The sequence below is a fragment of the Orycteropus afer genome, unplaced genomic scaffold, assembly GCF_000298275.1.
Source record: "Orycteropus afer afer isolate SDZICR_OR568_19922 unplaced genomic scaffold, OryAfe1.0 scaffold00403, whole genome shotgun sequence".
NCBI classification, from domain to species: Eukaryota; Metazoa; Chordata; class Mammalia; order Tubulidentata; family Orycteropodidae; genus Orycteropus; species Orycteropus afer.
Window position 1 is genome coordinate 2,416,343 of NW_006921990.1, and position 24,887 is coordinate 2,441,229.

Here is a 24,887-nt window from a genome sequence, read left to right on the forward strand (position 1 = left end):
GGGAAGAGGTAACTATGGGGAGGAAGTGGGAGGGGAGCTGTTGCATTGTGGTAAATTGTGGTCAATGTCATGAGACAAAGTGTATGTGAACTACTGTATGGAATATGAATTTGCTCTGTATATTTTCACCCAAATCACAAAAAAATAAAATAAAGAAAAAAAAATATATTGCTTTAAAATAAAAAAAAAAAAAAAGAGAAGAAGTTGGAAGGAAGATACAGAGTCACTGTCTCCCCTAAAAATTGGTTAACGTTCAACTATTTCAGGAGGTAGCATATGATCAACAACCAATGGTATTGAAGGAGAAGATAAGCTGCAGCAAAGGAATTGGTGAAAAATATGTTCCAACATACATATGCAGTGCTGGAGGCTGTCACTTATCTATGCCACATAATTTGGAAACAGCTACCTGGCCAACTGACTAGAAGAGATCCATATTTGTCCTCATTCCAAAGAAAGGAGATCCAGCAGAACACAGAAATTATCAAACAATATCATTAATATCATATGCAAAGAAAATTTTGCTGAAAGTAATTAAAAAATAACAACAAGAACAAAAACAGCTGCAGCAGTATATTGACAGGGAGCATCCAGAAATTCAAGCTGAATTCAGAAGAGGATGTAAAATGAGAGATATCATTGCTGATGTCAGATTGATGTTGGCTGAAAGCAAAGAATACCAGAAAGATGTTTACCTGTGTTTTGTTGACTATGCAAAGGCATTTGATTGTGTGTATAAACAAATTATGGATAACATTAAGAAGAATGAGAATTCTAGAATACTTAATTGTACTCATGAGGAACCTGTGCATAGATCAAGAGGCAGTGGTTCAAACAGAACGAGGAGATTCTGCATAGTTTAAAACGAGGAAAGGTGTGTGTCTAGGGCTGTGTCATTTCACCATACTTATTCAATCTGAGCCAATAATCCGAGAAACTGAACTGTATGAATAAGATTGCAGCATCAGATTGAAGGGAGGCTTATTAACAACCTGTGATATATAGATAGCACAACTTTGCTTACTGAAAGTGAATATTTAAAGCATTTACTGATAAAGATCTAAGACTGTAGTCTTCAGTTTGGATTACACCTCAAGATAAAGAAAACAAATTCCTCACAATTGTAAGGAACATCATGATAAATGGAGAACAGTTTGAAGTTGTCAAGGCTTTTCTTTCACTAGGATCCACAATCAACACTAATGGAACTAGCCATCAAGAAATCAAATGACATACTGCACTGGGCAAATTTGATACAAAAGATCTCTTTAGTGTTAAAGAGCAAAGATGTCACTTTAAAGACTAAAGTGCACTTGACCCAAACCATAGTATTTTCAATAGCCACATATGCATTTGAGAGCTGGACAATGAATAAGGAAAACCACAGAAGAACTGATGTCTTTGAATTGTGGTGCTGGTGAAGAATATTGAATGAACTGTGGACTGCTAGAAGAATGAACAAATCTATCTTGGAGGAAGTACCACCAGAACCCTCCTCAGAAGGAAGAATGCCCAGACTTTATCTCTTGTATTTTGGCCATGCTGTGAGAAGGAACCAGTCCCTGAAGAAGGGTATCATGCTTGATGAAGTAGAGGGTCAGTGAAAAAAGGGAAGACCCTCAATGATTGACATAGTGGCTGCAACGATGGGCTCGAGAATGGCAACAATTCTGAGATGGTGCTGGACCAGGCATTGTTTCATTATATTGTATATAGGGTCACTACGAATTGGAATCAATTTGATGCCACCTAATAACCATGCTATGAGTTGGAATCAGCTCAATTGCAGTGAGTTTGGTTTGGTTTAATAACAACATAGATGATGAGATTCTGGATTTTGAGGTAATAGTACAATGGGATGTGATTTTGGAGGGTCCTTGAAAGGAAGGTGGGGCAATCTACTTCTCTAGTGATACTGCCTCGGAAACCCAAGGAGGGGTCGCTATGAGTCGAGTCCGACTCTACTCTACGGCACACAACAACAACAGGATAGGGTGGGGGAATTTTGTATATGGAAAGAATGTGAATCATTAGGGGCCAGGTAGACTGTGGTAACCAGTCTCCAAGATGGCACCAAATGGTATTGCCTTCTGGTATTCACACCTTGCATAGTCTCCTCCTACACTGTACCAGACCGATAAAATGAAATAGAAATGTTTGTATGTTACTTCTGAGTTGAGGTTATTAAAGACTGTGCCTTCCATCTTGCACTGTGTCTCTTGAATCACTTGCTCTGGTGAAATCTAGCTGTTATGTCAGGAGCAGCTCTATGAAGAGGCTTACATGGTGAAGAGCTGAAACCTACCAACAAATATGTGAGTGACCTTGGATGTGGATCCTCCAGCTACAGTCAAGCAGTATTGGCTAATAGCTTGAAAGGTGTGGAACTTAAGGTTGTTGTCCACTTGGCTGGGCCTGGTTTAATGGCTAGGCAGCTGGATGTAGTTATTCCCCATGATGAGACTGGCAGTCAACTCCATGATAGGATCTACTCTGAACAGCTAAGTAGCTGGGATGTGGTCTGCTTCCCATATATAAGGAGAAGCTTTGGAATTGGTCTCCAGTCTTTTGGCATGGTTGCATCCTGCATATAGCCAAATCATTGTTCAACAGCCTACCATGCCCTGCTGATCTTGGGACTTCTTCTGGACTTGAATTAGTGACCTGCCATGTTTGGTAACATTGGGACTGTGCCTTTTTACTTGTCAATCTTGGGCTTATCAACCTCAGCAGCCAGGAGCTGTCTGAGTGAAGAAAAGCCTCCAGCTTCAGTGGGCAGGGAGTAGGAGGCAGAGCTGAAGACCAAGGTTGAAGGCTTTCACTTAGCTCCTAGAGCTGGGCACTCTGAAGTCAGACTTAAAGACTCCAAAACTGTAAGAGAATAAACTCCTGTTTGTTGAAGCCATTCCATTTATGGTATATTCCTGTCAGAGCGGCACTAGGTAAACAAAACAGAATAGTAGGATCTCAGATTCTTCACAGTTCTTGACAAATGACAGATACAGTAGCCCACCACTGTAATATATCAGTGGAGAAAAGCAAGCATGAGGAAGAACTTATTTTATAAATCTCAGCTTGATTTAAAGGAAAAGATATTATATTTATTGTCTCTGATGTAATAGGGAATTTATTGTATGTTACTTCCCTTAATATTTTATATTAGACTTATGACACAAATATTATTATCTCAAATTTACAGATTAAATAAGCTAATATATGTGAAAAATTTGTGCTTAATCAAGATTCTAGTTCAGAGTGAGAGAAGCATACCAGGAAAATTAATTTCTACCCTAACTCAGAACTTATAAGAGAGGCCACTGATCATACTAGAAATGAGCATATTTTATATATGGATGGTATTTAATGGTTATTTAAAAAAAAATATATAGAACAAGCCCATACCTTTAGATTATTCCATTGTCACTGGACTCTGCTGTGTGTATGGCACAGACTGACACATTGCACTTTAGTTTTTACAAGTCTAGTGTTGGTGAATTTTGACCAGCCATCAATCAATGTCATCCTATACACACTCACTTCTCCTCAGTTTTTCTTCTTTGACTGGCTCAATGAGTCAGTGCTAAAAACCAGTCCCACAAGTTCCTTGTTCCAGAAAGTTAGCTAACATATTTTCCAATCTTCTGAAAAGTTCAGCTGCTAAAATAACCACAGTTTCCTAAACATTTTGCCAGTTATTCCATACTGGGTGACACCAAAAATAGCTACCTACACTAAGTATCACCACTGTGTTAAAATCCAATGAGTTGTCTCTCCTGTATTCTCCTTTTACCAAATTAGGGTTACTTATGTTACTTACGTTTACCTTTTGAATCTCTTTTGGAGCCAGGGCCTGAAATGGAGTAGGTAACCCCGGCAGTAACTGCCTGAACAACTCCTGCTGGCTGCAAAGCTAGGTACTTTTCAACTTCCACGTCCCAGGATGAGAAGGAGCTACACAGAGGCAGGGCCCCAGAGATATTGAGAGATGGAGACACTCAGAGACAGTAGACCAGAGCTCCAAGAGACTCAAACTCAGGATCTCAGAAACACAGCCAGGAACAAACAGAAATAAACCAGATTTCCTAGCTCCAAGAGCAACCTGGCAGATCCCAACTGGGTCTACTCAGTCACTGGAATTTAGGAATCTGATGGGCCTGCCCTGATACAATGGCTCTCTCCTTTGTGATTGTCTGCTCCCCATCATAGCCTCCACATGGACATCACTTACTTTAGCAATTCTTTATTAAGCTCTTACTGAAGCACTGCATAGCATTTCAAAAGGAATAGACAGGGGTTTTGCTCCCTCCTATGTGACAGCAAAGAGGCCATGTGATGTACTATAACAAACAAGGGCTTTGGTGTCAGTTCTGCTTTTGAATTATGGCTCTACTACTTATCTTCCATGTTACTACTTTGTTCAACTCTTAGCTGCTTGGAGTCTCACTGGTAAAATTGAGATAATAATACTTACTTTATAGAGTTGTTAGGATTAGAAACAATAGTGCAATATTAGTTCCTAGTACATCTTGAGCTCTGGTAGTGTAGTGCCTAAGGCCTGACTGCTAATGAGAAGGCTGGTGGTTCAAACCCACCAGCCGCTCCTCAGAAGGAAGGTTGGGCAATCTACTTCTGTAGTGATACTGCCTCAGAAGCCCAAGGAGGGGTCGTGTCTGGTCCAACTCGATGGCACATAATACAACAACAGTTACCTTTATATTCTAAGAAAAACAAAACATCTGTATCATGGAAATTCTATAGCTTGAAGTGTACTTAGTAGTTTTTCCTCTTTAACTAATAAGTCAATGGATTTCAACCTGAGGGGAACTGTGATCATATCAAAATCTTCTTTCCAGAAAATACACAGTTCTCCCTGTGGTAGTTAAGTTTGTGTGTTAACTTGGTTGGGCCTGGTTGAGTGGCTGGGCAGCTGGATGTAGTTACTCCCCATGGTGAGATTGGTAATTAACTCCACGGTGGAATCTACTGGAGCAGCTGAGTAGCTGCTTTAGGGATGTGGGCTGCTTCCAGTATATAAGAGTATATAACTTTGAGAAAGGTTTCCAGCTTATGGCACTGTTGAACCCTGCATGTGGCCAAGTCATTGTTCAGCAGCCTGCCATGCTCTGCTGACCTTGAGACTTTCAATGGACTTGAATTAATGGCCTGCCATGTGGTTTGGTAACATCTGGACTGTGCCATTTTATTTGTTGACCTTGGGCTTGTTAGCCTCCGCAGCCAGTAGCTACCTGAGTGAAGAGATGCCTCTAGCTTCAGTGGGCCGGGAGCAAGAGGCTGAGCTGAAGCCCAAGGTTGAGGGGTTTCATACAGCCCCTAGAGCCTGGCACATGGGACTTGGACTTCTAGCCACCCAAAATTGTAAGAATAAACTCCTGTTTGTTAAAGCCTTCCCACCTGTGGTATATTCTTTTCAGAGAGGCACTAGGAAACCAGAACACTCCCCATCTGCTCTCTTCCCAGATTCTGGCATGTCCTTCAAGTTTTGAAATTTCTCACAGGTAATTTTGAAATTCTTCCCCTTTCCAGCTCCCCAAACCAAAAAAACCCTAAAACCGTTGCTGTCAAGTAGATTTTGACTCATGGAGACCCCATGTGTTACAGAATAGAACTGAGCTCCATAGCGTTTTCTTGGCTGTGACATTTCAGTAGCAAATCACCAGGCCTTTCTTCTGTGGAACCACTGGATTGGTTCAAACTGTCATCCTTTCAGTTAGCAGTCCAGCTCAAACAGTTTGCACCACCAAGGGTCCTCTCCCTAAACCAATTAAGCACTAATGAGAAGAAACCTTTATCCCAGAGAGGTGATATTTAATTACTTTTATAAAGTAAGTTAAAAATTCTCCCTGTTGTTGTTGTTGTTATTTGCTGTCGAGTCGGCCCTAACTCATAGCAACCCCTCCTTGGGTTTCCGAGGCAGTATCACTATGGAAGTAGGATTGCCCAACCTTCCTTCCTTCTCCCTCGGTGGCCTGTATTCATTTTAGGTATAGTTGGAACCAGGACAAAGGGTGTATCTATGTAACAGACATACCCATAGTTACTAAGAAAATGAGAAGTTATTCCTCCAAAAAAAAAAAAAGTAAGTTACTGAATTCTGTGGTTTAGACACATTTGAATGTCCTTTCTGCTAATAATAAGTTCTGCATTTCTCCTTTCCTTCATATCAGAGGTTGGCACACTTTTTCAGTAAAGAGCCAGAGAGTAAATATTTTTGGCTTTATTGGCCATCCTCTGTTGAAACTCTGCTAGTGTAGCATGTAGCCATAGCCAGTACATAAGCAGATGGGTGTGGATGTGTCCTAATAAAATTTTATGTACAGAAACAAGCAGGAGGCCATATTTGGCCTGCTGCAGGCCATTGTTTGCTGACCCTGCCTTATAGCATAAAGAAAGGCTATTGTCTATTTATTTATGGGCAACTATTTATGGGCAACTCTAGATGATTAAGGAGCTCTGGTGGTGCTGTGGTTAAGGCACTTAGCTGCTAAGCAAAAGGTTGGTGGTTTGAACCCACCACCCACTCTGCAGGAGAAAGATGAGGCAGTCTACTTCCATAAAGATTTATAGCCTTGAAAACCCTATGGAACAGTTCTGCTCTGTCCTGTAGGATTGCTATGAGTTGGAACTGACTTGATGGCAGTGGATTTTTTGGTTTGATAGATGATTGACATGACTATAGTAGACCCAAGTGTTCTGGGACACTTTTCCTCGCTTACTTTCTGACTTCCTGGTGTGCTATGAGTACTGTCTACTTTTCATCTTTCTCCTGATGATCCCTGGTCTGCTTCTAAAACATTAAGCTCTGGTGAGAAAAGTCATGTGATTCTGAATTGCCCTACTCACATGGGTGGCATTTAAACCCTTTGCAGCTGTGGCTCATTCTTAATGACTTAGGATCTATTCCCCAACTTAGAACTGGACTGTTATCTTAATAAGCCCAGACTCTTTTTCTTTTGAACTCTTCACAATGACAGAATACAGTGCAAAGGGTGGTAAACAAGGTTGTGCAGCTATCTTTCACAGTGGCAACTTGGATGTTAGAAGGTGCACAGCCCTTTAATGCATAACTCACCTGGACACACACAGTTGCACCTGATACCCTGCTGGATGAAGTCTGCAGCCACGGACTTTGTGAGGCCAATCACAGCAGCCTTGGATGTGCTGTACACACATCTGTTCACAACTCCTGCAGATGAGGAGAAGGCACAGCACTGGAGGACTCAATAAGAAAGTCTTTAGAAAGGGAACACAAGTTAACTTTCTACAGAACCATTTACGTATTTTCTTTACCCTTTTTTAAGGACCAATTTCTGAATCTGGGAAAATGGTATCAATATTGGCACAACTCAAATGAGACTTATGTGTTAACATTTTTTGCTGTTGTTGTTAGGTGTTGTCGAGTCAATTTTTGACTCATAGTGACCCCAAGTGACAGAGTAGAACTGCCCTATAGGATTTTCTTAGCTGAAATATTTATTGGAGCTCTGGTAGCATAGTGCCTAAGGCACTTGACTGCTGACCAGAAGGCTGGTGGTTCAAACCCACTAGCCACTCCTCCGAAGGAAGATGGGGCAATCTACTTCCATAGTGATACTGCCTTGGAAACCCAAGGAGGGGTCACTATGAAGTCGGGTCCGACTTGATGGCACATAACAACAACAACAACAATGTTTATGAGAGCAGATCACCAGGACTTTCTCCAGCAGAACCTCTGGGTGGGTTCAAATTGTCAACCTTTGGGTTAGCAGACAAGAGCTTAATTGCTGTGCCAATTGAGGTGCTATCATTTACTTAAAGCAGGAGTCTCACTTTTTCATCATCTGTTGGTGTAACCTTTAGGCAGATTCCAAAAGAAAACAAGGATAAGCAAAAACACAAAAAGTTAGAGACCAAGGCTCTTATTTTCATGCTTCTGAAATGCTCTTTTAATGTTTGTATCCTTGCAAAGAAGAGTATTATCTCAGTGGCAGCCATCCTACTGTAAGCTGTTGTTGTGTTAGGTGCCATCGAGTTGTCTCCAACTCATAGCGACCCTATGCACAGCAGAACGAAACACTGCCCAGTCTTGTGTCAGCCTCATGATCCTTGCTATACCTGAGTCCATCATTGCAGCCACTGTGTCTGTCCATCTCACTGAGGGATTTCCCCTTCTTTGTTGACTCCACTTTACAAAGCATGATATCCTTCTCCAGGGAATGGTTCCTTCTGACAACATGACCAAAGTAGGTGAGACAAAGTCTGGCCAGTCTCACTTCCAAGAAGCACTCTGGCTGTACTTCTTCCAAGACTGATTGGTTAGTTCTTTTAGCAGTCCATGGTACTCTTAGCATTCTTCTCTAACACCACAACTCAAAAGCATCAATTCTTCTTTGGTCTTCCTTATTCATTGTCCAGCTCTTACATGCATAAGAGGTGAGTGAAAATACCATGGCTTGGGTTAGATTCACCTTAGTCTTCAAGGAGACATCTTTGCTCTTCAGCACTTGAAAGAGGTCTTTTGAAGCAGATTTGTTCAATGCAAAATGTTATCTGATGTCTTGACTGCTTCTTCCATTTGTGTTGATTGTACAAGCAAGTAATATGAAATCCATGACAACTTCAATCTTTTCTCCATTTATTGTGAAGCTGTTTATTGGACCAGTTGTGAGGATTTTTGCTTTCTTTACATTGAGGTGTAATCCATATTGCAGTCTTTAATCTTCATCAGTAAGTGCTTCAAGTCATCCTCACTTTCAGCAAGAAAAGATGTGTCATCAGTGTATCACAGGTTGTTAATGAGTCTTCCTCCAATCCTCTTCCTCTTCATAGAATCCAGCTTCACAGATTATTTGCTCAGCATACAAGTTGAATAAGTATGGTGAAAGGATACAACCCTGATACACTCCCTTCCTGATTTTAAACCATGCAGTGTTCCCTTGTTCTGTTTGAACGATAGCCTCCTGATCTGTGTACAGATGCCTCATGAGTGCAATCAAGTGTTCTGGAATTTCCATTCTTCTCAGTGCTATCCATAATTTGTTTTGATCCACACAAGTGAATGCTTTTGCATAGTCAATAAAACATGTTGTTGTTGTTGTTGTTTGCTGTCGAGTCAGCCCCGACTTATAGCGACCCCTCCTTGGGTTTCCGAAGCAGTATCACTACGGAAGTAGGATTGCCCAACCTTCCTTCCGAGAAGTGGTTGGTGGGTTTGAACTGCCAGCCTTCTGGTGAGCAGTCAAGTGCCTTAGGCACTGTGCTACCAGAGCTCCTACATAAGTGAACATTTCTCTGGAATTCTTTGCTTTCAGCTAACATCCATCTGACATCAGCAATGATATCCCTCATTCCATGTCCTCTTCTGAATCCAGCTTGCATTTCTGGAAGCTCTCTATCAATATGCTGCTGCAACCATTTTTGAATTATCTTCAGTAAGATTTTACTCGCTTGTGATATTAATATTGTTTGATAATTTCCACATTCTGTGGGATCACCTTTCTTTGGAATGGATACAATTATGAATCTGTTCCAGTCTGTTGGCTAAGTAGCTGTCTTCCAAATCTCTTGGCATAACCAAGTAAGTGCCTCCAGTGGGGCATCCATTTGTTGAAACATCACCTTGGGTATTCCGTCAATTCCTGGAGCCTTGTTCTTCACTAATTCCTTCAGTGCAACTTCAACTTCTTCCTTCGATACTATTGGTTCTTGATCATATGCCACCTCCTGAAGTAGATGAACATTGACAAATTCTTTTTGGTACAGTGACTCTGTGTATTCCTTCCATCTTCTTTTGATGTTTCCTGCATCATTCAATATTTTGCTCATAGAATCTTTTAATATTGCAACGCAGGCTTAAATTTTTTCTTCAGTTCTTTCAGCTTGAGAAATGCCAAGTGTGTTCTTCCCTTTTGGTTTTCTAACTCCAGGTTTTTGCACATTTCATTATAGTAATTGGCTTTGTCTGCTGGAGCTGCTCTGTGAAATCTTCTGTTCAGCTCTTCTATCTTGTCATTTCTTCCATTTGCTTTAGCTACTCTCTGCTCAAGGGCAAGGACAGTCTCTTCTGACATCCATTTTGGTCTTTTCTTCCTTTCTCGTCTTTTTAAGCTAGGCAAAGATTAATCAGTACTCGATTATGATACTATCTTCATTTCACACTGTTATTCTAGCTCTTCAACTTGACTTCTCACTAGGGCTTAGATCAGTTGCCTTTGTGAAGTATTCCCCAAATTCACAGAGTTATCTCTGATGTACCTTTGACAGTATTTTGTAAAAATTTCTGTTGTAACAGTCTCACACCATAGAAGATACTTACTTACCTGTCTCTTGCCTTTGGGCTATAAATTCTTTTTATATACTAGGTGCTCAATATATCTTTCTGATTAATTAATTGGATAAATGCTTCCTTTTTCCAGTTCAATTTTCATTTCCATATCCATTAGAAGGTAAAAATGGGAAGGCAAAGAAAACACAATTTTTAATTTAATTTTATGAATAATACAAGCATATGAATGGTCAATATCTAAGGCAAAAGGTCTGATAATTAAGGAACTAAACACACATTTTTTAAAAAAGTGTTTTGTTTTTTTTTTAAATTGTGATTTGGGTGAAAATTTACAGAGCAAATTCACTTTCCATACAGCAGTTCACATACATTTTGCCTCATGACATTGACCACAACTCACCACAATGCAACAGCTCCCCTCCCACTTCCTCCCGACAGTCACCTCTTCCCTGTGTCCATTCTTCCATGTACTCCTGCCCCCTGAGCTGTCTCCCTGTACATAAACAGCCCTTCTTTCTCCCATGATTGTTCTCTCCAAGGAGTGTATTTACCTCAGGTAAACGTTCAACTCCTATGCCTGTCTTTTGCTTGGCTGGAAGCCACAGGTGTGGGTTCAATTCTAGACCTGAAGGGCAGCTAGGGGCCATAGTCTCAGTGGTTCCACCAGGCTCTATCAGACCTGGTCCCCCTCCCCTTTTGTTTTATCCAAAAGCTTGAAAAAGTGTTTTGAAATAATGCAGGTTTTATGATCTCTGCTATGCCCGGTCTCAAAAGCAGGGTGCATGAAGTTGTCTATCACCATTATGTTCAACCAAGGAAGACAGACCTACCTTTGATGCTGGAAGCCACAGAAGACATATTGATAATGTTGCCAGATTTCTGAGCAAGCATCTGTCAAAACAAATAAATATTTAAAAAACAAATTTCATTTTGTAGGCTGAAAATTTGTGATTTTCTTGGTGCCATGAAGTTGATTTCAACTCATAGCAACCCATGTGACAGAGTAGAATCGCCTCATAGGCTGTGATCTTTATGGAAGTACATCACCAGGTCTTTCTCTTGCAGAGCCTCTGGTGGGGTCTAAACCACCAAACATGTTAGCAGCCAAGTGCTTAAACATTGTGCCAGCAGGCCTTCAAATCACTGAGGACTAAATTTAGGACTTAGGTTTTACCAGTGGTATCACTAGGGAAGGAGCTCTGGTGGTACAGTGTTTAAAGTATTCAGTTACTAATGAAAAGGTTGGCTGTTTGAACCCACCAGCTGCTCTAGGGGAGAGAGATAAAGCAGAGAACAAAGAGATTGGCACAAGATAGAGCAGCAGGCTTGCCAGCCCATGGAGTGAGAAGGCTGAGTGCCTTTGTAACACCAAGCAGAGCAGAGGCCAGGCTGAGAGGCAGAGGGCCAAACAGAGAAGTGCCTTTGGGCATGGCCAAGGGAGGCTGTCCTGATCAAAGAATTGTATCCTGAGTGTTCCTGGACCAGAATTGTAATCTGCTACTTCCCTATTAAACCCCTAATCATGAGTATTCTCTGTGAGTTCTGTGTGCCATTTCAACAAATTGTTGAACCAGGCAGAGATGTGGTAAGTGCTGTGAGAAGGATGGTTGGTGTCAGAATTGAGAAAAACGCTGGAGGACAGCAGCATATCTGGCCTCATAGGAATAAGCCTTGGGCTGCTGTTCCTGATTCTCTTTCCTCCTCATGAAGTTAGAGGAGGTCAGAGGATGCCACTCCATGTCCTTTTTGCTGGCAGTCTGCTTCTGTGATGATTTACATCCTTGGGACTCCTGGGTCACTATGATTGGAATTGACTCGATGGCAGTGGGTTTGGTATTTTTTTTTGGCTGGGGGGAGGGTCACTAGGGTTGGTGTACACCACTCATCTGTCTGTCTGCTGTACTATGGTGGCTTGCGCGTTGCTGTGAGGCTGCAGGCTTTGCCACCAGTATTTCAAATACCAGCAGGGTCACCCATGTTGGACAGGTTTCAGTGGAGCTTCCAGACTAAGACAGACTCAGAAGAAGGGGGGCATCCATTTCTGAAAAAATTGGCTAGTGAAAAACTTAAGAATAGCAGTGAAATACTGTTTGATATATTACTGGAAAACTTAATGAATAGCCCTGAAACTTCGTTTGATACAGTGCTGGAAGATGAGCTCCTCAAGTCAGAAGGCACTCAAAATATGACTGGGGAAGAGCTGCCTCCTCAAAATAGAGTCAACCTTAATGATGTGGATGAAGTAAAGCTTTTGGGACCTCCATTTGCTGATGGGGCACAACTCAAAATGGGAAGAAATAGCTGCAAACATCCATTAATAATCAGAATGTGGAACATACAAAGTATGAATCTAAGAAAACTGGAAGTTGCCAAAAATAATGGAATGTATACAGATTGATATCTTAGGCATTAGTGAGCTGTAATGGACTGGTTTTGAATGAGACAACTACATGATCTACATACTATGCCAGGAATGACAAACTGAAGAGGAATGGCATTGCATTCAGGTCACAAAGAATGTTTCAAGATCTATCCTGATGTACAACACTATCCGGGATAGGATAATATCCATATGCCTACAAGGAAGACCAGTTAATACGATTACTATTCAAATTTACACACCAACCACTAAAGCCAAAGATGAGGAAATGGAAGGTTTGTACCAACTTCTGCAGTCTGAAATTGACCAAATATGCAATAAGATGTATTGATTATTACTGGTGATTGGAATGAAAAAGTTGGAAACAAAGAAAAATCACCTGTAGTTGGAATATGTGGCCTTGGTGATAGAAATGATGCCGGAGATTACAGTATAGAATTTTGCAAGACCAAGGACTTATTCATTGCAAAATATACTTTTCCAACAACATAAATGGCAGCTATACACGTGGACCTTGCCAGATGGAGTGTACAGGAATCATATGGATTGCATCTGTGGACCAAGGCGATGAAGAAGCTCAATATCTTCAGCCAAAACAAGGCTGGGAGCTGACCGTGGAACAGACAACCAATTGTTAATATGCAAGTTCAAGCTGAAGCTGAAGACAATTAAAACAAGTCCATGAGAGCCAAAATATGACCTTGATTATATCCCTCTTGAATTTAGAGACCATCTTAAAAAATAGATTTGATGCACTGAACGCCAATGACTGAAAACCAGAAGAATTGTGGGATGACATCAAGAACATCATCCATGAAGAAAGCAAAAGGTCATTAAAAAGACAGGAAAGGAAGAAAAGACCAAAATGGATGTCAGAAGGGACTCTGAAACTTGCTTTTGGATGGAGAGTAGCTAAAGCCAATGGAAGAAATGACAAGATAAAAGTGCTGAACAGAAGATTTCAAAGAGCAGTTTGAGAAGACAAAATCAATTATTATAATGAAATATGCAAAGACTTGGAGTTAGAAAACCAAAAGGGAAGAACATGCTTAGCATTTCTCAAGCTGAAAAACCTGAAGAAAAAATTCAAGCCTCGGGTTGCAATATTGAAAGATTCTATGGGCAAAATACTGAATGGTGCAGGAAGCATCAAAAGAAGGTGGACAAAAAAGAATTGGTCGATGTTCACGTATTTCAGGAGCAATATGATCAAGAATCAATGGTATTGAAGGAAGAAGTTGAAGCTTCACTGAAGGATTTGGTGAAATACAAGGCTCCAGGAATTGACAGAATATCTATTGAGGTTTCAACAAACAGATGTCATGCTGGAGGCACGCACTTATCCATGCCAGGAAATTTGGAAGACAGCTACCTGCTAACTGACTGGAAGAGATCCATATTTGTACCCATTCCAAAAAAAGGTGCTCCAAGAGAATGTGAAAGTTATCAAACAATATCATTAATATTACATGCAATAAAATTTTGCTGAAGATAATTCAAAAATAGCTGCAGCAATATATTGATAAGGAGCTTCCAGAAATACAAGCTGGATTCAGAAGAGGACATGGAATGAAGAATATCATTGCTGATGACAGATGGATCTTGGCTGAAAGCAAAGAATACCAGAAAGATGTTTATTTGTGTTTTATTGACTAAGCAAAGGCATTTGACTGTGTGCGTCATAACAAATTATAGATAACATTGGGAAGAATGGAAATTTCAGAAAACTTAGTAGTTCTCATGAGGAACCTGTGCTCATGAGGAGGTGGTTGTTCAAACAGAACAAGGGGATACTGCATTGTTTCAAATCAGGAAGGTACATCAGGGTTGTATCCTTTTACCATATGTGGTAGTTAAGGTTATATAACTACCTGGGCCAGGTTGAATGGCTGGGCAGGTAGATGTAGTTATTTCCCATGGTGAAATTGGTAATTAACTCCATGGTGAAATCTACTGCAGCAGCTGAGTAGGTTTAGGGATGTGGGCTGCTTCCAGTATATATAAGAAGCAACATTGAGGAAGATCTCCAGCTTGAACCCTGGATGTAGCCAAGTCATTGTTCTGCAGCCTGCCATGTTGCCCTGCCACCCTGCCAATCTTGAGACTTTTACAGGGCTTGAATCAATGGCCTGCCATGTGGTTTGGTACTATCAAGACTGCACCATTTTATTTGTCGACCTTGGGCTTGTTAGCCTCAGCAGCCACCAGTTGCCTGAGTGAAGAAAAGTCTCCAGCTTCAGTGGGCCAGGAGCAAGAAGCAGAGCTGAAGCCCAAGGTTGAGAGGTTTTCACCCAGCCCTTAGAGCCTGGCACTTTGAACTCAGATTTCTGGCCTCCAAAACTCTTAAGAGAATAAACTCCTATTTGTTAAAACATCTCATTTGTGGTATATTCCTTTCAGAGTGGCAGTAGGGAACCAAAACACCATACTTATTCATCTGTATACTGAGTAAATAATCTGAGAAGTTGGACTACATGAAAAAGAAGGAAGTATCAAGATTGGAGGAAGACTAGTTAACAATCTGTGATATGCAGATGACACAACCTTGCTTGCTGAAAGTGAAGACAACTTGAAGCACTTCCTGATGAAGATTAAAGACTACAGTCTGCAGTATGGATTACACCTCAACATAAAGAAAATACAAATACTCACAACCAGACCAGTAAGCAGCATCACAATAAATGGAGAAAGGACTGATGTGGCCAAAGTTTTTCTATTACTTGGATCCACAATCAACACCAATGTAAGCAGCAGTCAAGAAATCAGACGACATATGGCATGGGGCATATATGCTGCGAAAGAGTTCTTTAAAGTGCTGAAGAGCAAAGATGTCTCTGAAGATTAAGGTGTGCCTGACTAACCCAAGCCATGGTATTTTCATTTGCATCATGTGTATATGAAAGCTGGACAATGAATAAGGAAGACCAAAGAAGAGTTGATGCTTTTGAGTTGTGGTTTTTGCAAAGAATACTGATAGTACCATGGACTGCTAGAAGAATGACCCAATCTGTCTTAGAAGAAGTAGAGTCGGAATGCTCTCTGGAAGAGAAAATGGCCAGACATCACCTCACTTCCTTTGGTCATGTTGTCAGAAGGGAGCATTCCCTAGAGAAGGATATCATGCTTGGTAAAGTGGAGGGTCAGTGAAAGAGGAGAAGACCCTCAATGAGATGGATTGACACAGTGCTGCAACGACAGGCTCAGGAATAGCAAGGATTGTGAGGATGGCACACGACTGGGCAGTGTTTCATTCTGTTGTACACAGGGTCGCTATGACTTGGAGCAACTCAACAGCACCTAACAACAACAGGGTTGGTGTCTCTCAGGGCAGTAACTCATAGTGTCATCCCACCACCCCATGGACTTTTCATACCAGACCGTACAGAATCCTTAGTAATGTTGTAATATTTATTATCAATTTTAATAATAAAATGTGATAATATAGTTATAAATTACTTAAATGCAATATTTCTTAGATTATATGAATACTAACAACATTTTTTTGGAAATCTACCCTGAATTACAAGATTATTAGTAACTCTTTTGATTTTTCCCTTTTCCTTTAATTACTACTTTATTCTCAAAATCATTATTGATATAGGTCACAAATGCTAATTACCACAATCCAATACCAGTGAATTTGACAAAATCAGCCACTTATTCCCTTAGTGATGCCACTGGGTTTTACCCTGATGGCAAGGCAGTGACATTAAAGGGTTTACAGCAGAGGCATGGCATATTTAGATTTAAAGATTACAAAGGTCACTGTGGCTCATGCTGAGAAGAATGGTGTGATTGAAGGAAGAAGTGATAAAGGTATCAACTAGGGCTGAGAAAGCAAAAATGTCTGTTTGTAACAAAGTTGAGGTAGGAAGAGCAGGACTTGGTAAATGGTTACATGAGATGAGGATGTGCCTAACCCATGTAATACTTAGGACAGTATTTCCTAAGAAGCACTCTTCAGAATTCCCTCACTAGTATATGAACTTCTTGAAAGTGGAGTCTTTGGGTGTTTTGTCTACTGTCAGATCCCCAGCACCTAGACAGGGTGCATGGTATGAACATATCTGATGAATCAGAATCTCTTGAGATCGTAGTTTAAAATGCAGATAATGGGTCCTATACCAGATGAGTATGTAATGAAAAAAGCTACTACAGTTCAAGGATGTTTTTAAATGAACTTTTACTTTATTAACTATAACACGTGTGTCTGCTTATAAAATAATTCATGTATATGCAAAGCCATGTGCACACATGAATGTTTTAACTCAACTATATTTTTGTACATAATAAAGGCAATCATAATGAAATGGGAGTCTCATAAAATAGGTGAGGAAAATATAATGATGTTTAAAACTAAGCCTTAAAATTATCCTTTCTCATCCAATCTACAAATAGCATAACCCATTTTTAATATGCACAGAATATATCAAACCCAATTTAACATCTAAAGATGGCTATGAAATCAGTTTGATTTCTAGTCTTTTAAAATGCAACAATTCCTCAGATAAGGACTTGGATACAGTCACCTCGGACATGCTAGTGGCGCCTGTTAACACTTGTACTTTCTATTCATCCCAGCTCCATCTGCTCATTCTGGTGCCCATAGTCCTTCCTCTCATTCATGCTGCCTTCCCCACATCAGCTCAGTTCCTGATGTCATGGTGTAATGTTCTTACTGGGTCCCCATGGTTTTCTGTGCATCTATCCGTGAAGAAAATTTTCCCACAAGTGTTCCTATGTTTTGACCGCCTGACCTTTCAGATCCACCCATACTTCAAATCTTGACTTCCCCTGGAAAGTCTAACCTGGTATATGTGTGTCATGGTTGATGATTCAGAGGATCCTAGACGATCAGGACTTAAAGGGATTGTGTTATCTATCATATTCATTTTTACAAGAAGAAACAGACACTAAGAGAATAAAAGTAGAATATCCTAGGGCACAAGGTGAATTTGGATCAGAGACCTGGATCTGGAATCAGGCTAATCAGAGTCACATTAAACCAGTGGCACTGAGTTCTTGTTATTCTCCAACATCTCTTGGGACTGTTTTTTACAAATGAGTAAAATTACTGGCTCATATGGATTTTTGTTCAGATGCTTTGAAATCACAGGCAAATTCTAGTTTGTAAATTAGTGTTTGATATTTTAAAAGTTAACACTTACTTATAAGTTTGAACGTTGGCTCCCCTGTATTCCACACCTACTTCCTTAACTGATCATTGAAAAGCACTGCTAAGACAATATTCCTAAATACGTATTTGTATGTGCTATAAAAATATCCATATATATTATGGAGCTAACAGGAGAAGAAGTTAGGATAACTTTTTAGCCTAAACCAAACACCTTGAATGAGTGAGTCACTGGGCCTGTGGGTTTGGGACCATGGTCACAGGGGACACCAACCTCAACTGGTACAACATAGTATAGAAAAACACTGCTCTACATCCTGCTTTGGTGAGTAGTGACTGAGGTCTTAAAAGCTTGCAAGTGGCCATCTAAGATGCAACTATTGATCTCTCCTTATCCAAGCAAAGATGAGTGAGGAATCAAAGACACATGGAAACAATTAGTCCAAGGGACTAATGGACTATGGGAACTTTAGCCTATATGACCTTGAGACCACAAGAATTAAATGGTGCCAAACTACCACTGCTAACCACTTGGAAAGGCATCAAAATTGGATATCTTGGATAGAGGGGGAGAAAAATGTGGAATAAAATTAAAAAACATAAAGAAGATCAGAATTACTAGTAAGGTAGAGACTGGTGAAACCCCTGGAACTATGGCCCTTAGCCACCCTTCAGGCCTGGAATTAGACTTACTCTTGTGGCTTAACTCTGAGTCAAACAATAGACAGGCCTATGAGCAAAATAACTATACCTGTACTCCTTAGAACAATGAACCATGGAAGATCAGAAGGGCAGCATTTGTGCAGGGAGAAAGCTAGAAGGCAGGAATGCATAGGTAAGAAAGACACAGGGAAAGTTAAACACAGGGAAGAAGCGGGAAGAGCACTGATATATTATGGTATTGTAATCAGTGTCGTGGAAGAAAATGTGTATGAACTGTTGAATGTAAAACAAATCTGCTTTGTAAAATTCCACCCAAATCACAATTAAAAAGTTAAAAAAAGAAAGAAAAGCACTGTTACAATGAAGTAGGCTGGTTTTGCAAATGAGCCGCATACATATGCAGTAGTCATACCACTGTGACCAAAGCTCTCACTTTCACCATAGCTTCTGCTCCTCCCACATATCATCTGCTAAAATACATTCAAGTTTCAGATAACATAGATTCTTATGGACTCAAATAGGCAATTTATATTCTTAAAAACTTGCTTGCTTGATACCTGATAGACCTACATAAAGATCCCTTCTAGGCACTAAGCTAATAGATTAAAAAAGAAAAAAAAATTATAAAAATACCCCACAAATCCACTGCCATCGAGTCAATTCTGACTCACAGTGACCCTGTAGGGTAGAATAGAACTGCCTCATAAAGTTTCCAAGGCTGTAAATCTTTATAGAAGCAGACTCTCACATCTTTCTCTTACAAAGTGGCTAGTGGATTTGAAATGCTGACCTTTCAGTTAGCAGCTGAGTGTTAAACTACTGTGCTGCCAGGGCTCCTTTTTCCAGAGCACCTAATACAGTGATTTATACCCAAAGGTGCTTAATATTTGCCTGTAAAACAAAATTAAAAGCATTAATGAGTTGTGTGAAGACTGGCAAGTCAAGAGATACAATGGTAGAATTCTTGCCTTCCGTGAGGAAGATCCAGGTTTGATTCCTGGCCAATGTACCTCCTGTGCATCCACCACCTGTCTGCCAGTGCAGGTTTACATGTTGCTAAGATGCTGAACAAGTTTCAGTGGTGCTTCCAAAATAAAACAAAGTAGGAAGAAAGGCCTGGTGATCTACTTCAGAAAATCAGCCAATGAAAAGCCTATTGATTGCATGGTCTAATCGCTACCAATCATGGAGATGGCACAGGTCTAGGCAGCATTTCGTTCTGTTGTATGTGGGGTTGCCATAAGCTGAGGGCCAGCTTGAAAGCAGCTAATAACAACAACAAAAAGAAAAGGCTCAGGAGGAATGCCCTGTCCAGCATATATGGTCCCTCACCTTTCCAGTACCTCTATGGTTTAGCTCAACAAAGATGTGAGGAGAATATTCAGGGTAGAGAGCAGCAATGGAGCACATTCATCATAGTGTGTGCCTAGATACTGACATTCAAGAAGGTGCTGAACTTCCAGGGTTCAAATCTTGGCTCTAACCACCTGCTAGTTATGTCACTTTGGAAGATATTTAACCTTTCAGTTTCATCTGAAAATTTAAAAAAAAAAAAAAAAGGTGGAAAGGATAAAATACTACCAGCCCTATAGAATTGTTCTGCTCATAGAATTGTGCTGGTCCCCATGTCTGGAAGTCTCTCACCAGACTCCTGAATGGTTAGTTCTCTCACTTCTTTCAGATCTCTGTGAAAATCTCACATTCCCAGCAAGGCTCTCATGAACCTCACTCATATCCTAGTCTGTTTTTTTCATAGTACTCATAACTACCCCACATATTATGTATATATTTGATTACTTATTATCTTGTTTCACTCCTCAATAATGTAGTCTTCTATACAGATAGGCTTTTGTTTACTTCATTGATGTCTTCTGTGCCTAGAACAGAGCCTGGCACATAGAATGTTGTTGTTAGGTGCTGTCGAGTCATCTCTAACTCATAGCAACCCTATGCACAGCAGAATGAAACACTGCCTGGTCCTGTGCCAACCTCACAATCCTTGCTATACCTGAATCCATCATTGTAGCCACTGTGTCAGCCCATCTTGTTTCTCATTGACCCTCCACTTTACCAAGCATGATATCCTTCTCCAGGGAACGGTCTCTTCTTAAAACATGACCAAAGTAGGTCAGACAAATGCTCCTCTTTAAGGAGCATTCCAGCTGCACTTCCTCCAGGAGAGATTTGTTAGTTCTTTAGCAGTCCATGGTACTCTCAGCATTCTTTGCCAGCACCACAACTCAAAAACATCAACTCTTCTTCAATCTTCCTTACTCATTGTTCAGCTCTCATATAATGCAATTGAAAGAGGCAATTGAAAATGCCATAGCTTGTGTCAAGCACACCTTAGTCTTAGAGATATCTTTGCTTTTCAGCACTTGAAAGAAGTCTTTTGCAGCATATTTACCCAGTGCACTATGTCGTCTGATGTCTTGACTGCTGCTTCCATTGGTGTTGACTGGAGAACCAAGTAATATGAAGTCTTTGGCAACTTCAATCTTTTCTCCATTTATCATGATGCTGCTTATTGGTTGAGTTGTGAGGATTTTTGTTTTCTTTGTATTGAAGTGTAATCCATACTGCAGACTCTACTCTTTGATCTTCACCAGTAAGTACTTCAAGTCATCCTCACTTTTAGCAAGCAAAATTGTGTCATCAGCATATTGCTGGTTGTTAATGAGTCTTCCTCCAATCTTGATGCCATGTTATTCTTCATATAGTCCAGCTTCTTGGATTATTTGCTCAGCATACAGATTTAATAAATATGGTGAAAGGATACAACCCTGACACACTCCCTTCTTGATTTTAAACCATGCAGTGTCCCCTTGTTCGGTTTGAACGACAGCCTCCTGGTCTATGTACAGGTTCCTCATGAGTACAGTCAAGTATTCTGGAATTCTCATTCTTCTCAATGTTATCCATAATTTGTTGTGATCCACACAAGTGAATGCTTTAGCATAGTCAATAAAACATAAATAAACATCTTCCTGGTATTTTTTGCTTTCAGCCAAGATCCATCTATTATCAGCAATGATATCCTCCTTCCACATCCTCTTCTGAATCCAGCTTGCATTTCTAGAAGTTCTTTGTCAATATACGGCTGCAACTGACATTCTATGGGCTCACCTTTCTTTGGAATAGGTACAAATATGGATGTCTTTGAGTCAGTTGGCCAGGTAGCTGTCTTCTAAATCTCTTGGCACATAGAAAGTGCTCTATAAATATTCCTCAAATGGATGAATGTTGTTTTGTGCTGTCAAGTTGATTCCAACTAATAGTGACCCTAGAGGACAGAGTAGAACTGCCCCATAGGGTTTTCTAGGCTGTAATCTTTAGCGGAGCAGGTCATCAGGTCTTTTCTCCCAAGGAGCAGCTGGGTGGGTTCAAACCACCAACCTTTTGGTTAGCAGTTGAGTGCTTAGTCATCAATAAGTTAATTTATATAAAATGCCATGACATAAATGTTCAACCCATGTAAATCATTATGTAAGCGCTTATCACTTGCCATAAATATTCAGTACATGTTAGTCAATATATTAGCTATTATCATTCTACAGCACACGTGGGTACCCTTTCTGGCTGCTTAGTAAGAACACCTAATGTGGTGCTTCTCCTAGTGGTGATATCGTCTTACTTTAGGAAGGAATGCCTTGATCATCAGGTACATGCTGCGGACGTTAAGATTCATCGAAAAGTCCCAGTCTTTCTCCTCACAGTCTAGGATGGTCCCATGATGGACAAATCTGGAAGGAATTCAACAGTGGGGGAAAACAAGGGTCACTTAAAACATTTCTACTATGTTTCCTTATCATTTTTATCATCATTTACTGACTTAGACAATTGTTCATTTCTCTTCCCAAGACTTGTAACAATTCAAACAAACTACCACTTATTATAGAAAATGTATTATTTGAAACATTAAGCTAGAAAAATGTGTTATTTGAAAACAACACCTTTTTTAAGGCAAGAATTTTGGGCAACCAAACATAAGAAACTGTATACCCATGGCAGTAGAAACATCAATGCCATTAGAAACAGCAAATCAATGAGAAAATGGCACCTGCCTCTTGGGGCTCCCATTTCAAAAGCAACAGTGCCCTCAGGTGGCACAGATTTAACATTCTCAAGGGAAATTAAAATAGCAGGCAAAACAAGTCTAACATCTCAGGGTAACACAGTAATAATGCTACTGTATAGTTCTTAACTAAACAAATCAGAACTAATTCTTTTTCAAGTCACACTTCCTCAAGAAGACTTTCTAAACGCTTGAATCCTTATTGATGCACAGTGCCTAAGGCATTTGACTGCTAACCAAAAAAGTTGATGGTTTAAACCCACCAGATGCTCTGCAGAAGAAAGATGGGGCAATCTACTTCCATAAAGATTTACCACCTTTGAAATCCAATGAGGGTCACTGTGAGTTGGAATCGACTCGATGGCAGTGGGTTTGGGTCCAAAATTATGGAATTAATTATAAAGTACTGTTGGTTGTGATTCCTTTGTATTGCTGTACTTCCAGTTCAGTCAGAAGGCCAATTTCTTGACAGGAAGAATAACCTACAACATTTTTAGATACCCTACATTGCTTAAAATTTAATAGTTGCTCATGGCTTTGGGTATATTCTCCTTAGGGATAAAAAAAACAAACAAACAGTTGCCTTGCATCAGCTTTGACTCAGGGTGACTCTAGGTGCTTCATAGGGTTTTTGATGGCTGATCTTTCGGAAATAAACTGACAGCCCCTTCTTCTGAGACACCTGCAAGTGAACTCAAAGCGTCAATCTCCAGGAGCAGTCAAGCACATTAACTGTTTGTACTAGCCAGGGACTACTCATGGGAAGGATGAGTAGGTTATTTATAAAACAGATTATCACAAATTACTGCTTTTACTTCATTTCCACACACTGTAACACATAATAAACTACGGAGACACAGAGATTTTTTTTTCTTTCTTTCTTTACCTGGTTAGGAAGAACTGCAAAAATATATTAGAAGGTTCTAGGTTTTGTTTTATCAGTGCAGCAGTACAGATGCACACTACATAAGCCAAGTGGCACATGAGAAAGTATATAATTAGTTCCTTTTAAACTTCTTTTTTCTCATTGTTACTGTCACATCTGAGAGGGAGATTAAATACTAGAAGTCCGCCTGTGTCTACCTGTTACCGCTCTGGTTCTATTTCTTGTCATTCATACAGGATCGAGCAAGTTTGGTGTCATCACAGCAAGTCCAAAAAGTTATACTCTTGCTGCTGTACATAAAGGTGCAATATGGAAACTTCTTTTGCTGAGACTTACTGCTCCCATAAGAGACAATGAGCTTGGAAGGTACAAAGGTAAAAAGGGTAGTATTACTGCAGCAAAAATTGGGAATATCTGCATTTCGTGACACTGAGTACTTTGCTTCTTGTAAAACTCTAATGGAAATAGTGTTTCATTTTATTTTATCAGTCCTAGGGAATCATCAATGAGCCCTGGTGCCCAATGTTAAGAGCTTGGCTGCTAACCAAAAGGGTGGTGGTTCAAACCCCTCAGCAGCTCTGCAGGAGAAAAGTAATCTGCTGTTGTACAGATGAAAGCCTAGGAAACCCTATGGGGCAGTTCTACTCTGTCCTATAAAGTTGCTATGAGTTGTACCTGAGTAGAGAGCAACAACAACAACAACAGAGGACCACTGGTAACAAATCCGTTTGCAGTGATGACATTACCTGCCTTAAGAAGATCAATAACTTTATATTAGTGCTACTTGTTTCAAATAGACCTTTAGGCTCTAAGCCTGTGTCAATTTCTATGGCCACCTTATTTGCAGAATCTTATGCATAATGAAAATGTTGTTAGAAGTCTAGTCATATTTCCCAAAGAATTTATTATGGTTCACAATGAATAACTTTGGCACATTCCCAAATTCTTTTTAATAAGTCATAAAAAAAAACTCTCTTTGAGAAAGTGAAATTTAAACACTATGAATTACCCAGCAACATTAAAGAGAACATCAAGTCTTTCAATTTCATTGGCGAACTGATCGATTTCTTTCTTCTTTGTGACATCAAGAACACGAGTTAGAATACCTGAAAAATAAAACAAAAGACATGATTTACCTAGAACTAGAATGTTCAGTCTTGAAAATTTTAGCTATAGATGTCCAGTTAGGCTTCGTAGGATTGCTGATCCTTACTAGGGTGATATGCATCCATCTTGGAGTCTCTGGGTGGTACCAACAGTTAAGTGCTTAGCTACTAACTGGAAGGTTGGAGGTCTGAGTCTATTCAGAAGAAAGGTCTAGTGATCTACTCCTGGTTGAAAACCCTATGGAACTCACTTCTACTCTAAAACACATGGGGTCACCATGAGCTGGAACTGACTTAATGGCAACTGTTTATTTATTTGTTTTAATGCAGTCATCTTAAGAATAAAAGTGAAAAGAATAAA

General features: G+C 40.1%; 1 protein-coding gene across 1 annotated transcript in view; it reads right to left on the bottom strand.

The window, feature by feature from the left end:
* BDH2 (3-hydroxybutyrate dehydrogenase 2) overlaps window positions 1–24,887 on the bottom strand; it is a 44,274-nt gene that overhangs the window by 13,352 nt on the left and 6,035 nt on the right. The window contains exons 3-6 of the mRNA XM_007953649.2: window positions 24,430–24,526; window positions 22,094–22,202; window positions 11,113–11,173; window positions 7,091–7,204 (exon numbers count right to left, since the gene is read on the bottom strand). Coding sequence (XP_007951840.1) covers window positions 7,091–7,204; window positions 11,113–11,173; window positions 22,094–22,202; window positions 24,430–24,526 — 381 coding nt within the window. The remainder of the gene's footprint in view (window positions 1–7,090; window positions 7,205–11,112; window positions 11,174–22,093; window positions 22,203–24,429; window positions 24,527–24,887) is intronic.